General features: G+C 37.9%; 1 protein-coding gene across 1 annotated transcript in view; it reads left to right on the top strand.

Annotated features, from left to right (window-relative positions):
• Positions 1–8,424: 8,424 nt before the first annotated feature.
• LOC106109874 (tetratricopeptide repeat protein 7B) overlaps positions 8,425–13,213 on the top strand; it is a 10,781-nt gene continuing 5,992 nt past the window's right edge. Inside the window, exons 1-7 of the mRNA XM_013291513.1 lie at positions 8,425–8,675; positions 9,237–9,516; positions 10,498–10,612; positions 11,044–11,192; positions 11,715–11,820; positions 12,573–12,689; positions 13,109–13,210. Of these exons, the coding sequence (XP_013146967.1) occupies positions 8,549–8,675; positions 9,237–9,516; positions 10,498–10,612; positions 11,044–11,192; positions 11,715–11,820; positions 12,573–12,689; positions 13,109–13,210 (996 nt within the window). The 5' untranslated portion in view covers positions 8,425–8,548. The remainder of the gene's footprint in view (positions 8,676–9,236; positions 9,517–10,497; positions 10,613–11,043; positions 11,193–11,714; positions 11,821–12,572; positions 12,690–13,108; positions 13,211–13,213) is intronic.

Here is a 13,213-nt window from a genome sequence, read left to right as displayed (position 1 = left end):
AGGATGGGAAGAGAAAGTGGATTTGACGGAGGAGGAGATACATAGGAAGGGGAAATATCATCTTTATGTGCAACTCCTCCTCTGTCGGATAAGGGTAGGCAACGTATTTGCAATTGCGGATGTCTATGGGCAGCGGTCGTTTCGTCATTTTGGCGGATTCAGGTGGCCATTTGCTGGTTTGCCACCTTTTGTTATAAAAAAAATAAAACAGTAGTTAAAGACTGTTCAGTTCATAATTTACTATCGGACTGTATAATAATGTAAAGAATACTGCATAGAAATCGAAATTACAAAAAAGATTTAAGAAACTTAACAAAAACAAACTATTGCCGTACAGTACGGTAAAAACCTGCATTCTTAAGATTTAGTTTTTTGTTTCCATTCTTGAACAATGGGTGTATTAAAAAAGAGAGTTTCAAGGGAAGTTCCACTTTCATTAAACTGCCGTACATTATGTACTACATAGCTTTGCAGTCAAACAAAAGACGCTCACTAGTGTATCGGCCGCGCCAGCGTCAGTGCCAAAACTCATTGAGTATGCAGATGCAGACACCCTGGGGGTGGCAGTAGGGGGCACCCTCCACCCCCAGCACGTCGCTATCTTGTCGATCGACTTGATGCATGATAACCTTATTCATATAATCGACTGATACATTGTATGGAATTTAGTCGTTTACAATATAGTTCAATTTATGTTAGTTATAGCTTTTTAATAACTTCGCTTATGTATGCTGTATTTATAAAGAAATATCGAATCTTGCTAAACTGAAGCCAAGTAAAGTAAGAAGAGGAAAGTCGGACGATGGAGCAATAATGCAAAGTTCAAGTAAAGGGAAAACTTATTGCGAAAACAGTAACTGGAAATAATAAGAAAATTCAAATTTCTTGGTTACAATTACTCAACTTTGATTAATATAGAAAAATAAAGAACTTTTGGTTTCGAAATTAAAAGATCTTCTTAAGTGTATTTTTTTGTAAAAGAATAAAGAGCCTGTCCCTCCAAATTGAAAATTGTGTGATAACAATCCAACGTGTGAAGTATCTGACGGTGACGTCATTATTAAGATATCTGAGCCTCTATCAGCCAGTTTCTCTATTTCTTCTACTTAAATTTGTAGAAGTAATTTAGGAATTTGAAGCAAAACTTCGATTCGAGTAAATTTTTAAATTCTTGACAAAGTGTTGAGGTTATCGACAGGTAGATGGGGTGTTGGAAATCAATGGTGTCGACACACGCACCACCGGAAGTACAGCCGGGGTGATGGCGTGACGTCGCATGGTACAACCCTCCGACTAATGGCGACCGCTTTTTGTTTGTTAAGTTATCGTAGCCATTAAGTACGTTTACTTTAAGTAAACCAAAACATTGTGGCAATTCACTCAAGTACTTTATCCATTATTCAAATATGGTTCCGCATATTCTAACAATAACTCATTCCAATACAAGGCTAACGAAAAACTAATATAACGCCATCTCATTGTGTCTAAAGACGCAAAAGCTAAAGTATACAAAAAAGATATACAAAAACCGTTATGTAGGTTTAATAACAACGTTGTTTATCTTTCAGAGGGAGCTGGCGTCGAGCCAGATATGACATTAGGAGTCGCCAATGGCGCGGACTAATCTGTCAAATAGCTGCGGCAACTTTGATGTAAGCCAAGCCTAGCCGAGCCGAGCGAAACTAAGCCAAGCGTGCCTTGTAATCGCGGTGCGGGTTCGAATTCGATTAGCTAATGACTCAAGAAGTTTGTAAAGCAATTTCAAATTGATTCACACTACAAATTGCTTAATTTGATCTGACGTCTTAACTTGCTTCATCAGTTATTATTTGATTAACTACTATTGAATCAACAAGCAGGTCATTAAGCGAAGCTTTTAAACGTAAATAAAAATGATAAAAACCTCGTTGCCGACGCTCAAGCAATACTATGGCCAATCTCACATATTCCTATATATGTACCTATTTTTTTATTATATTAGGTGGCAAACGAGCAACCGGCCACCTGAATCTGCTAAAATAGCGAAGCGACCGCAATTGGAGATACGTTGCCTACCCTTATCCAACGGAGAAGACGCACATAAAGAGGACACTTCCCCTTCCTATACATCTTAAATTTACTTTAGAAACAATACTGGTACTCGAGACACATATATTTAGAAGTATTGGATGCCTTAACAATTCTGTAGACTCAAATTATCGGTGTAAATGTGAATAAACCAAGTAACGTTACTGTTTAAAAATACAAAAAATGAAGGATATAAAATATCAAAAATTAACATTTTCGATATTGAAGAGATGTATGCAGTAAAACACGCACACAAAGGGCCCGATAACTCCGCGCTCAAATATTTATATGACAAAGGAATTGCTCAAATGGTACGATGTCGATTTGTTGTTGCGACAATTTATTATTTAGATTTAACCCTGTATAAAACTTATGGGCCTTTTTCACACTAAAACATGAATATATAAGAGTTTTAATTATCTTATATGTGTATAATTAAGAATAGTTCATACTAAACAACTTAATAAAAATACAGATATTTGTCTAAAGAGGAAAAATTCTTTCTATAGACTCGGTAGTTTTAAATCTAAAGATAAGAGAAGTAATGTTTAATACAGTATTAAATAGTGTTTACTGTTAGTTCACGTCTTTATTTCGCGTACAAAGCTTACAACGAGATTTACTTGAATAAGGTACAGCTTATAAAATATTCTTGCCTCAGTCTGAAGGCTAGCGTCATTGCGCAATACGTCATCAAGGCAAGGCTTTTGCCTCTTAATATTTGATTAACCGCCACGTATTGCGTCGTTACAAGCTTCCAATTTGCAGTTCATTCTGGTTTGCTTTACGGCAAACAAATTGAGACATACGTTACTTTTACAAACAGAATACAATGCGTTGTTTATTAAAAGGTTACAAATGTTTAAGCTAGCGTAGCAAGGAATGGATAGGATGTATGAAGGAATAATTGACGGCAGGGTGTGGCGGCGTGTGGCAGGGTGCGGCGGAGTGCGGCGGGAGGGGAGTACTTGCGCCTCACGTGGCCCGGACAGATCGATACGTACGCGACAACTGTTGCGCTAATGCATCCTTCTCTTTCACACTGTACGAATCAAACGGGATGAAAAGGGACAAAAGAGTTCACTACGGTCATACAGTGACCAGATCACTCTGGAAAGTACCGGACAGCGTAGGGGAGTCTGAGGGGCCGTGGAGGCGGGGAGGGGGAGCTACGCCCGGACTAACTGGCAGGGATAACGACTGCAAATTGCTTTCGTTTAGACATGCACATGAAAATATAACAAAGACAAATTATGGAAATGATAAATGAATTGCCATTTCCCTACATCTTTTCCTCGGCATTGTTAAACTCGCAATCGATAACGAATAGAAATTCCTCCATACAGACAGATATCAAATGCGGTTATTTTCTGGTATACTATGTACGAAAAAATACTTATAGTAATATCCAGTACATCAGTATTCGCAAAGAAAAACACAAATTGAATTTGAATTCGTTTTCATTACTCAACATCTACATAATACAATTTTATACAGAACAATTTTCCGGACAGTCCGCAAAATACCGCATCACTGACAATTTCGCGCGCATGGCGCAAACTCACGCACCATGTCACCCGTCCCATTCGCACTTAATCATCTTGGTGTGTGTGTGAGCGGGTAAGTAGATGCGGCATCGTAACTTCGCAAACGTCAGAAAGGAGGTCGGGCGATGAATAACAATGCGGACTGCGGGACGGATGTCCTCGCCAGACCTTTGCAGCTCTTCCCTCATTCTCTTGCTAATCTTGTTATGCTAATTTGAGCTAAGTGTCTTACAACACAAGGGTCATTGTCCTGTTTTATATAGTAAGACTATCAATTACGTCTTGACAGGCAAAAAGAGTTTGTCGTAAACATTAGCGTAATTTCAGATAGTTTTTTCTTGAATAGTCGACGGAATGAATACTTACGCTACATCCGTTTTACATAGTAACATCAGAGACATCAAATTATTAAGAAAAATGGGCCTTGATTTTTTTGGGATAGTAATCCCGTGGTGAATTTATGCAACTAACTAAATTGTCATTAATTTTAGTTTACGTTCATATAACATTTTACATATATCAGGATGCGTTACGATGGAGTAATAATTTACAAACGCAGATCCAGGGCCACAAGCTAGTCTAAATACTTTCTTATTTACGACACAGCTAAACCAAAAACAATCAACTTGAACGCCCAACGAAAAAACATTAACTTTTTATAGCTTCTGGAAGTTTCACAATAACATAAAAGTTAGGAAATGTAGGAGATTGTTTCGAGCCCAGTGCAAAATTTTAACAATAATAGACGGCAATAAACTTTTTTTTGTAAATTAAAATTTAACTGTGCCTTTGTGCGTTGTATCACTGTTTTTTTTTATTTTATTTTATAAAGTCTGTTAATGATTATTTGATTTTGCTGCCCGTGTTTGGGTGCCAGTTTGAGCATAAGGGCGTAGGGCGTCTTCTGCAGCTGAGCCGCAGTCCCGGGGCGTCCCCTGCCACAGTGCAGTGCGCAGCGTGCCAAGGTCGCTCGGTATTGCGCCACCGCCCCGGTCGTGCACTGTTTTAATATACTATGCACACTCTATCACACAGCAGTTTTGGATAGTTTTTTAAGGTATTCGCCCTTAATACAAATGGATCGTTTACCAAAGAATAAGGACTCAAAGTTCCAAATCTTATCTATGGTTTTCAAAATGGCGGCGCGTCTTTAGCTGTATATCGTTTTCCCCGCGCGTTAGCATGACGCGTTAGCATGCGCGCTTCGAACCCTGTATTCGATAATGAGCTTTCTTTGCAACTTATGCTATTTTTATTAAACGTTATCAAAAACTTTGTTAAGAAAGCATTGTTTGCTTTTAGTTGGGAAATTATATATCACGCGATTGAAATATCCAGTCGAGATAGCGGAGTTGTATTAATAACTGTCATTGCACTATTTATAAGACAGTGATACTGTCCTATTAACCGGTTTATACTGCCTTATATCACCTGAAACAGGACAGAAAACCTGAACCACACTTAAGGCCGCCCTACATGAGTAGTCGACAGTGGTTGCTTGAAGCTGTCTCGGTAAAGTGACACTTAGCTAGTCTGTATTTATTTTCTACGCATATTTACAGTCCCAGATAATGTTTCGCAGGAGGTTTAACAAGCCGCGTAGTACGGCACACCGGGCGGGAGGTCCGTATCGACCGCGGGGCGCGTCCTTGTGCCTCAACTAACCTACATCCGTATTTATATAACGGGATGCACGCTGGGGGTCCGACCCCACCTTAATGGAACCAGGTACACGATAGAAATATTTTTCCCTATTTGCGATGAACTGGCTTAATTAATAATACTTAATTGCTACTATTAATCAAAAGATTGTCACTAAGGGAGTCCTTTAATATTTGGTTCACGTTTAATTACCCTTTATATTAAAAGTAGGAAGTACAAAGGGGATATTAAAGTATATTCTAGAAAATATTGTCAGTATAGTCCAGTTAATTGAAATTTTATTCTGAGAACTTTCATTTTCCAAGCTAGGGACGTGTGGGCAGCGTGTAATTACGTCCCAGTCCGCGCGGCGTGTTGCTCACAAAGCGGCAATCACGTTCTCTATCCCGCTAGATTGGACTGCCCACGCCGTGTTAGACTTAATCAACTCATGTTACTTCTTGTAACAAAGTTTAACACTATGTTTTATATATATCTATCCATCTATACTAATGTTATAGATGAAAGAATTGTATTTTTTGGATTTCTATATTGAAATAACTCAAAAACTACTAGGGCGATTACATTCTTTTGTCATTTAAAAGTTACGTTATCGAACATTTTTTTAACAATTTCACGCCAAGTCGCCAACAACAGTCTTTTATAGTTTTAATTTTAATTTTAGTCTTTTATACATTAGATTTGTTAGAAGGTATTTGGAATAATATTGTTATTCTGCAGTCTGGTTATGTTAAGTGATCATAGACAAATATCTCAATTGTAAACGTACCGCAATTTAAGGTTGCTTAGTTGATAGTTTAAGTTATCTCTGCTACGGCGTAGCTCTAGCCGTAGACCTAGTGGCGAGCGAAAATATCCTTTATCTGATCAATTGCGATGCAAGTGAAGGCGGGGGGCTGCAGGCCGTGGGTAGCGGCAGTGGGGGGTGTGAATGACGCACCTGTGCATTGCGGGTCAATGTCGGAGCGCGCGCCCCCTGGCGCCGCCCCGGGACCCGCCGGTGTGGGGCGGGAGGTCCAGCAAAATTGGTTTACCTTATATAACCGCTAGGGAGCGCTCGAGCAGCGCTTTCCAATTTGCGTTCTGCGGAATGGTTGAAGGTATCGACGTGATCGCATTGAAATATTATCATAATTTGGAACTTTCGGAATGTTTGACAATGTGTCACATGTTTCCATTGCAATCGGTTAAGATTCTCATGTATCAACCAACAATTAACTATGAAGGAGTGTGTATACACAAGCCGCAGTCTTGCGACATTATTCATGATCCAATTTACATATCTGAACAGTTTGTGTTTAATTCATACAGTCTACGAAGTTCTAGTCAAACGAATATTATGCAAAATTCTATTATATACCTTATTTTCCCTCTTCTAGAATAACATATTTACTTACTGAATTTCGTTACATTACACATATTTTTATTCGTGCAATATATTTAACGCATTTTTACGTCTGAAGGTCGTTTGAGGAGCGCCGCCGCGCTAATCCTCTTACATACTTAGAGAAAAGGAATTGACGTAAGGCTTCCATATCTACGATCAAGCCGACAGACTACAATAAATTGTATTAGGCGACTGGTAACGGTCGTAATTTTAAATTGTAACTCAACTACGCAGAAACTTTATAACCTTATAAGAATCATATGCAATGTGTTAATTGTCTAATTAACCTAGTTCAATATTGGTTTAGAAGTATTTTTTCCCACTTGAAAATATATTTAGGGAAAAAACCCTTTGTGTGTTTACCAATAATACAATTAAAGAGAACACCAATTCTAGGCTATGAGAGATTTGTTACTTATACTGAGCGTGGCTTCAGAAACAAAAAGACACTTTTCAGAAGAAGAAAAGGGAGGGGTCTCGCCTTTTAAAATTAATCTTTATCCTATTTTCGTTACTAAAACCCCATAAAAGCATTCATAACATCATTTGATTACTTTACAGTAAAAATAGACACATATTAGTCGGCGGTATTTGTAAAACGTTGTAATCAGTGATGATGTGACAGTTATGGCTCAGCATTTTGTCGGCGTCAAGAGCTGTAAAGGTCAGAGCGCCCTTGCGCGTCGGTGCCACGCGATGCCACGCGATGCCACCCGATGCCACCCGATGCCACCCGCTGCCACCGTCACCAGCCGTCACCGACAGCCGCTCGCGGTGTCTGCCGACGACTGGCAACATGCTAAATGTCAAACAGTCACACTATATTTAGATTAGCAAGTTATGGTATTCCGTAGCACATAATTTCAGTCGCATGTCGTCGCTTAAGTTATCTACTTTGTATTGTAACGATTTTATGTAAACAATAAGACGATTACGCACAACTATACGTAGTATTAAGCAAAAGCAAGATGATGGAGAGATCGGAGGGATTAAAGAGGCGACAATATTATGTGAGAATGAAATAAAAAAACAAATTGATGTGGCCACCAGTACGGGTAGACCTAGAAAGAGATTGGCGGATTGCGTGAAAGGTGAAATGATCAAGAAGGGAGTAATGACTGAGATGACGCATGATAGTGTTATTTGGAGGATGAAAACAAAGTGCTCCGCCCTTACAGGAGTAGGATAAGGTAGGAGAGATGATGTTTTTAGAGTCTTAGCACAATACTATTGATGACTTTCAAAGACACAAATAATAAATAGAAATATTCATAATTACGTCACTATTTCATGAGCATTGACTGAATGCGAAAAGCCTCTTCAAAAATTCTTGGTAGGTTTCCAAACTGCGAGTGGTAAAGTGTTGACCTAATTATCGTCAGAGTCAGAATAACTAACCGCTCCTTACTAATTATTTTAAATTAAAATAAATAGTAATAAGAAACGTAGAAGAATGTAAACGTGTAATGTACTTTGTTTAATCATGTAAATGCTTGAAATTGAAAAATGTACATCAAAATTTTTGTAATAAACTTTTTGAGAACAACGTCATCTATTGTCTAAAAAGAAAAAGTGAACATTTTAATGAAATAATTAGCTATATTACTTTGCTATATGTTTTTACGAACAAATAATTACATTTTATTTTACGAAGATTAAAGGTAGAATCAATTGGAAAATAAAATTGCCATACGTAAAACTTTTGTTTTAAATAGCAACCCCAACGGCTGAAAACGTTCATCAACGGGATGTCATCATCTGTCAAGTTTGGCCTTCAATGGATAGGGATTCTCTTGCAATTTTTGAGGGTTTTGCAATGTCCGAGTGAATTGTTGCCAACTAAATCAATGGTTTGACGACTGGGCGGGTTAGCCCTCATCATAAAATGACATCGAGAAGTAAAAACTCTGTCCGAAGCTATGAAACCGAGATAGAAAAGAATCGTGAAGAGTCTAATTGGAAGAAGGCAGTGGAATTGGCCCAACAACTAAAATCAAGATCACCACAACATGGTAAGATATGACTTAATATACACAAAATTTCCTAAATGTATAATTTAAATCATAAAATATACAAAAACTGATTAGTACAAAGTTTCTTTTTAATTAAAAGTTGTATTACAAATTAATTAGAGTGTTCTTGGTATGTGGTTTTATCGAAGTAAACTATGGTAAATTAGGATTTTTAAATCATATTAACATTAAATTAAATGATATTGTGATGATATTATAAGCCAAGAACTATAATCATAATGTTTAGAAATTAGATAACTGTTATGAACATGTTTCAATTGATCTTAAAACATTTACACGATTCCAATTAGGTTTATCGAAACATTTTAGTCATTGGTAACATTAGTGATGTATTCTATGATTAAATATTCTATTATTTTATTCAATTGATGTAGATATTCACCCAATATGATTCTATACTATCTCATAGACTTAAAATAACATGTATCTTTAATTACAAAGTTTTTCACAGCATTGTTTGTTTAATTTACTAAAAAACTTTACCACAAGTTTATTTAGTTTATTCTTAAAATATACATAATGTAAATTATTCTTCAACAGAAAGTCTTGCTCACTTCCTTATTGGTGAAGGTAAACTTGAAGCATATTTTGAAGAGTGGCCTCCTATTAAAGAGAATATAGAAAGAGCACAGAGGGAGCTGTCCGAAGCACGTGGCTACCTTACCCTGGCTACAGATGAGGCAGGGAAGAAAGCTGGAGTGGCTCTAGACGCTCATCTTCTGTTGGGGAAGCTGAACTATGCTTGTGGTGCATATGATGAAGCACTAAAGCAGTACAATTTAGCGGAATTGAGCACTTTAACGGAGAAAGAATTACCTGTGTGAGTTTACATTTGTTTTTTTTTTATTGACTACAATTATAATAATGTCATGTTTCACCTTTTAACTAATTGAATAATATTGACATATTATTTGTTGGTCTTAGAATAATTTATTGGTATAATTCAAAACAATTTTTGAAGAATTCATCAAATTAAAACTGTCCGTAAAATTTGTATGGATGGATGGATGGATGTTCGCTGTTACCTTAATGAAATTTGGCACTTTTTTGGTAGAGTATAGCCTAGAAGAAAATATTTATTTATTTATTACTTTTTGCACAAATAGTACAATATGAAATATAACAATAAAAAAATATTATTTACTATTTACTATGTTTTTTTATTTCTCATGGTCAATCTAACTAAACTAGCATACTATAGAGTTTAGGAAACATGCAATTCATTAAAACTGTGCAATGAGTCATTGTCTGACTAATTGAAACCCGTTTCTCAAATACTGTCTCAGTGATGTAATGTTTGTTTTGAGATAGCGCTAAATGTACAATAGCAACAACTGTTTTGTTTTACTTAAATATTATTGCTATTTTATTTGAGTTTGTTACTAATTTTTCCTCTTTATTTATTTAATTGTAAACTAGCTTTTGCCCACGACTCAATTAAAAAAAAAGTGAGTAGGCTATGTGTTCGTCCAGACTATCCTCTACATCTATACCAAATTTTATCAAAATCAGTTCAGCCATTTAGGCTACAAACTCTTAACAAACATCCATCCATCTAAACTTTCGCATTTATAATATTAGTATGATAAATGAATGTATTGTTAATATTTATCAGCCTTATTTATTTATTGAAATTGTTTGTTTTGTAATTATAAGTTGCTGTAACTTCAAAGAGATAGTAATTTATTGATATATAAAAAGATTATATTAAAAAACGCCCATTGATGTTAATTTAAAAAATTGTACCAATCATATTTCTTGAGTTTTTAAAATCATAACATTTGCCATATTAACATTTCAGCCGCAGTCTCCGTATTGTTGCAGAGTCTTACGCTATAAAAGGTTTATGTTTGGAACAGAACTCTATACCTGGCTCAACAAGTCGATATAAACAAGCGGAAAGGGAATCAGAGTTGGTTAGTATATACTATAGAAAATACTTAAAAACTAAGCATGGAAATGACATAAATCAAGATAAGACAGAGAAACTTACAATGGATGAGCCAACTTTAATATCTTCTGTAGGGCTTGCCCGGTGAATAGTACGATCACACAAAAAACAGGCATCAAGTGGAAGCAATTCCGCATACAGTCTGATGAGTGTGTATGCCGAAGGCTTACTTTTAGTCCCTTTTCCTTTCCACCATTTCCTTATATAGAACGGATGTGAAGCAAAAGTGGATTTATCGGTGGAGGAGACAGAAGAAAGGAGAAATATCATCTTTATGTGTGTTTCCTCCTCCGTTGATTAAGGGTAGGCAACGAATCTGGCAGCGGTCCCTTCGCCATTCAAGTGACTTGCTCGTTTGTCACTTTGTTATATAAAAAATCTTTCCGGGGTCACCAGATCCGTAGCTTCGAGGTGTCTTCGGAGCTGACGCTGCTGTACCTGCAGCGGGCGCAGGCGGCGCGAGCTGGCGCTGTGCTGGAGACCGCGCTACAGAGGGCCCCGCTGCTGCACATCCGCGCCGGCCGCCTGCACAGCGCTATAGACAGGTCAGTTGGTACAGTGCTTGTAGCGGGGCCCGCTATAACCTAACACTATGTATGGCACTAGCTGTTCCCGTGCGGCTTCATCCGCACGAAATTATAAAAACATAATTTTACTGTTAACATTTGTCAAATGACAAAATTACCGTTATAAAAATAATATTGCTTCCTTGATGTTGGCAGCTCGTAGCTTATGGTCTCTTTCCCACATTAGGGTTTTGATCCAATTTATTTACCCCTTAAGTTTAATAGCGTGAAAATATATAGCCTAGAGCGTGACTTGTAATTTAAAGCTAAACGCTATTGTATATTTATTTGATATAACGATGAAAAAAATGTATTTGTTATGTATTAACATTTTATGCTGCTTCAAAATACGTACCAATATATATTTATTGTGTTAAAAATAAATTTACAAAGGCAAGGAGTCTGTACAATATAAAAAAGTGTATAATAATGTTATGGTATTATTAAAAACTTATGTATGTAGTGAAAAAAAGGTAAATAATGATAATAATACGTGTGCAGGTACCGCGAGATGCTGACGGCGGTGGAGGCGGCGTCGACGCAGGCGCTGCGGCTGACGCTGGCGCGCCAGCTCGCGGAGGTCCTCATGCGCGGCGTCACCGGACAGGTGCGACATCCTGACACTTGGATTGACACAGGCCCAATTTGACTCCCTTTCCCCGTTCCACTCTTTTCTTATAAGGAAAGGTAGGATGGGAAAGTGGATTTGACGGTGGAGGAGGCGCATAGGAAGGGGAAATATCCTCTTTATGTGCGTCTCCTCCTCCGTCTATTTAGGGTAGGCAACGCATCTGCGATTGCGGATGTGTATGGGCAGCGGTCGCTTCGCCATTTCGGCGAATTCAGGTGGTTTGCTCGTTTGCCACCTTATTTAATATAAAAAAGAGCTGCTGCTGCACACTGCTAGCTCGCCATGTCCGCACTGGCACACGAAATACCACACAAGATAGTGGTAGAGCCCGCTTTAACATCTTCGCACAATGTGCCGGCTTGTCCGGTGGAATACCACGACCACACAGAACACAGGCGTCAAGTGGAAGCAATTCCGCGTACAGTCTGATGAGTGGTGCCGGAAGCCTAATTTTAGTCCCTTTCCCTTTCCACTCTTTTCTTAAGAGGATAGGATAGCAAGGAAAAGTGGATTAGACGGTGAAGGAGATGCATAGGAAGCGGAAATCCTCGTTATGTGTGTCTCCTCTGTCAAAAGAGGGGAGGCAACGAATCTGAAATTGCTGATGCCTAGGCAGCGGTCGCTTCGCCATTTCGGCGAATTCAGGTGGCTTGCTCGTTTGCCACGTTGTAATATAAAAAAAATATTTTTCTTTTTCCACCATTTTCTTATCTTCCATGTGTCTGCAGGTGTACAAAGCGCCGGAGAAGGTGGCGATGCCGGCGCAGGGCACGCTGACCAGGCGCAGAGAGGACCACGTCTCCGAAGGTCCATGGAAACCCAAGAAGTATGCTGCTATTAACCAGGTGATATACTCTTAGCTCCCCATTGCTTTAGTATTACAGATCTATATTAAAGATTTCTTTTAGTATACAATTATAGTCGTCAAATTAAAAATGTCGGAAAGTAGTATGTGGTGACATCTAGTGATCACAAATGTAACAAAAATATTGCAATAACTATGTTACTTTACCTTACCTTACTCTCTTTTACCTTACTCTTCCTTACATTTTTCTTCTATTTTCCTATTATTTGATCAAATTTAAAAAATAAAAGTTAAGTATATTGTATTTATTCTTGTCGCTTTTTTCATAGTTGTCTTGTATAGTGATGTTGTATACACCAACTTCGGTTTACCTTCACATATCACAATTATGTAGTTAGTTTTAAGCTGTTTGGTGAATCTAATAAAATAAATAGATAATAATGAAAAACTGTGGTGCAGTTCGTGCCGTGCAACGAGTACGAGGAGGTGATGCTGCTGGTGCTGGTGGGCGAGGCGATGGCGGCGCGCGACGCCGTGCTCTCCCAGAGCGCCGAGTTCGAGGCG

Source organism: Papilio polytes, unplaced genomic scaffold (assembly GCF_000836215.1).
Source record: "Papilio polytes unplaced genomic scaffold, Ppol_1.0 DF821044.1, whole genome shotgun sequence".
Classification (NCBI taxonomy): domain Eukaryota; kingdom Metazoa; phylum Arthropoda; class Insecta; order Lepidoptera; family Papilionidae; genus Papilio; species Papilio polytes.
This window is presented reverse-complemented; position numbering and strand designations above follow the sequence as displayed.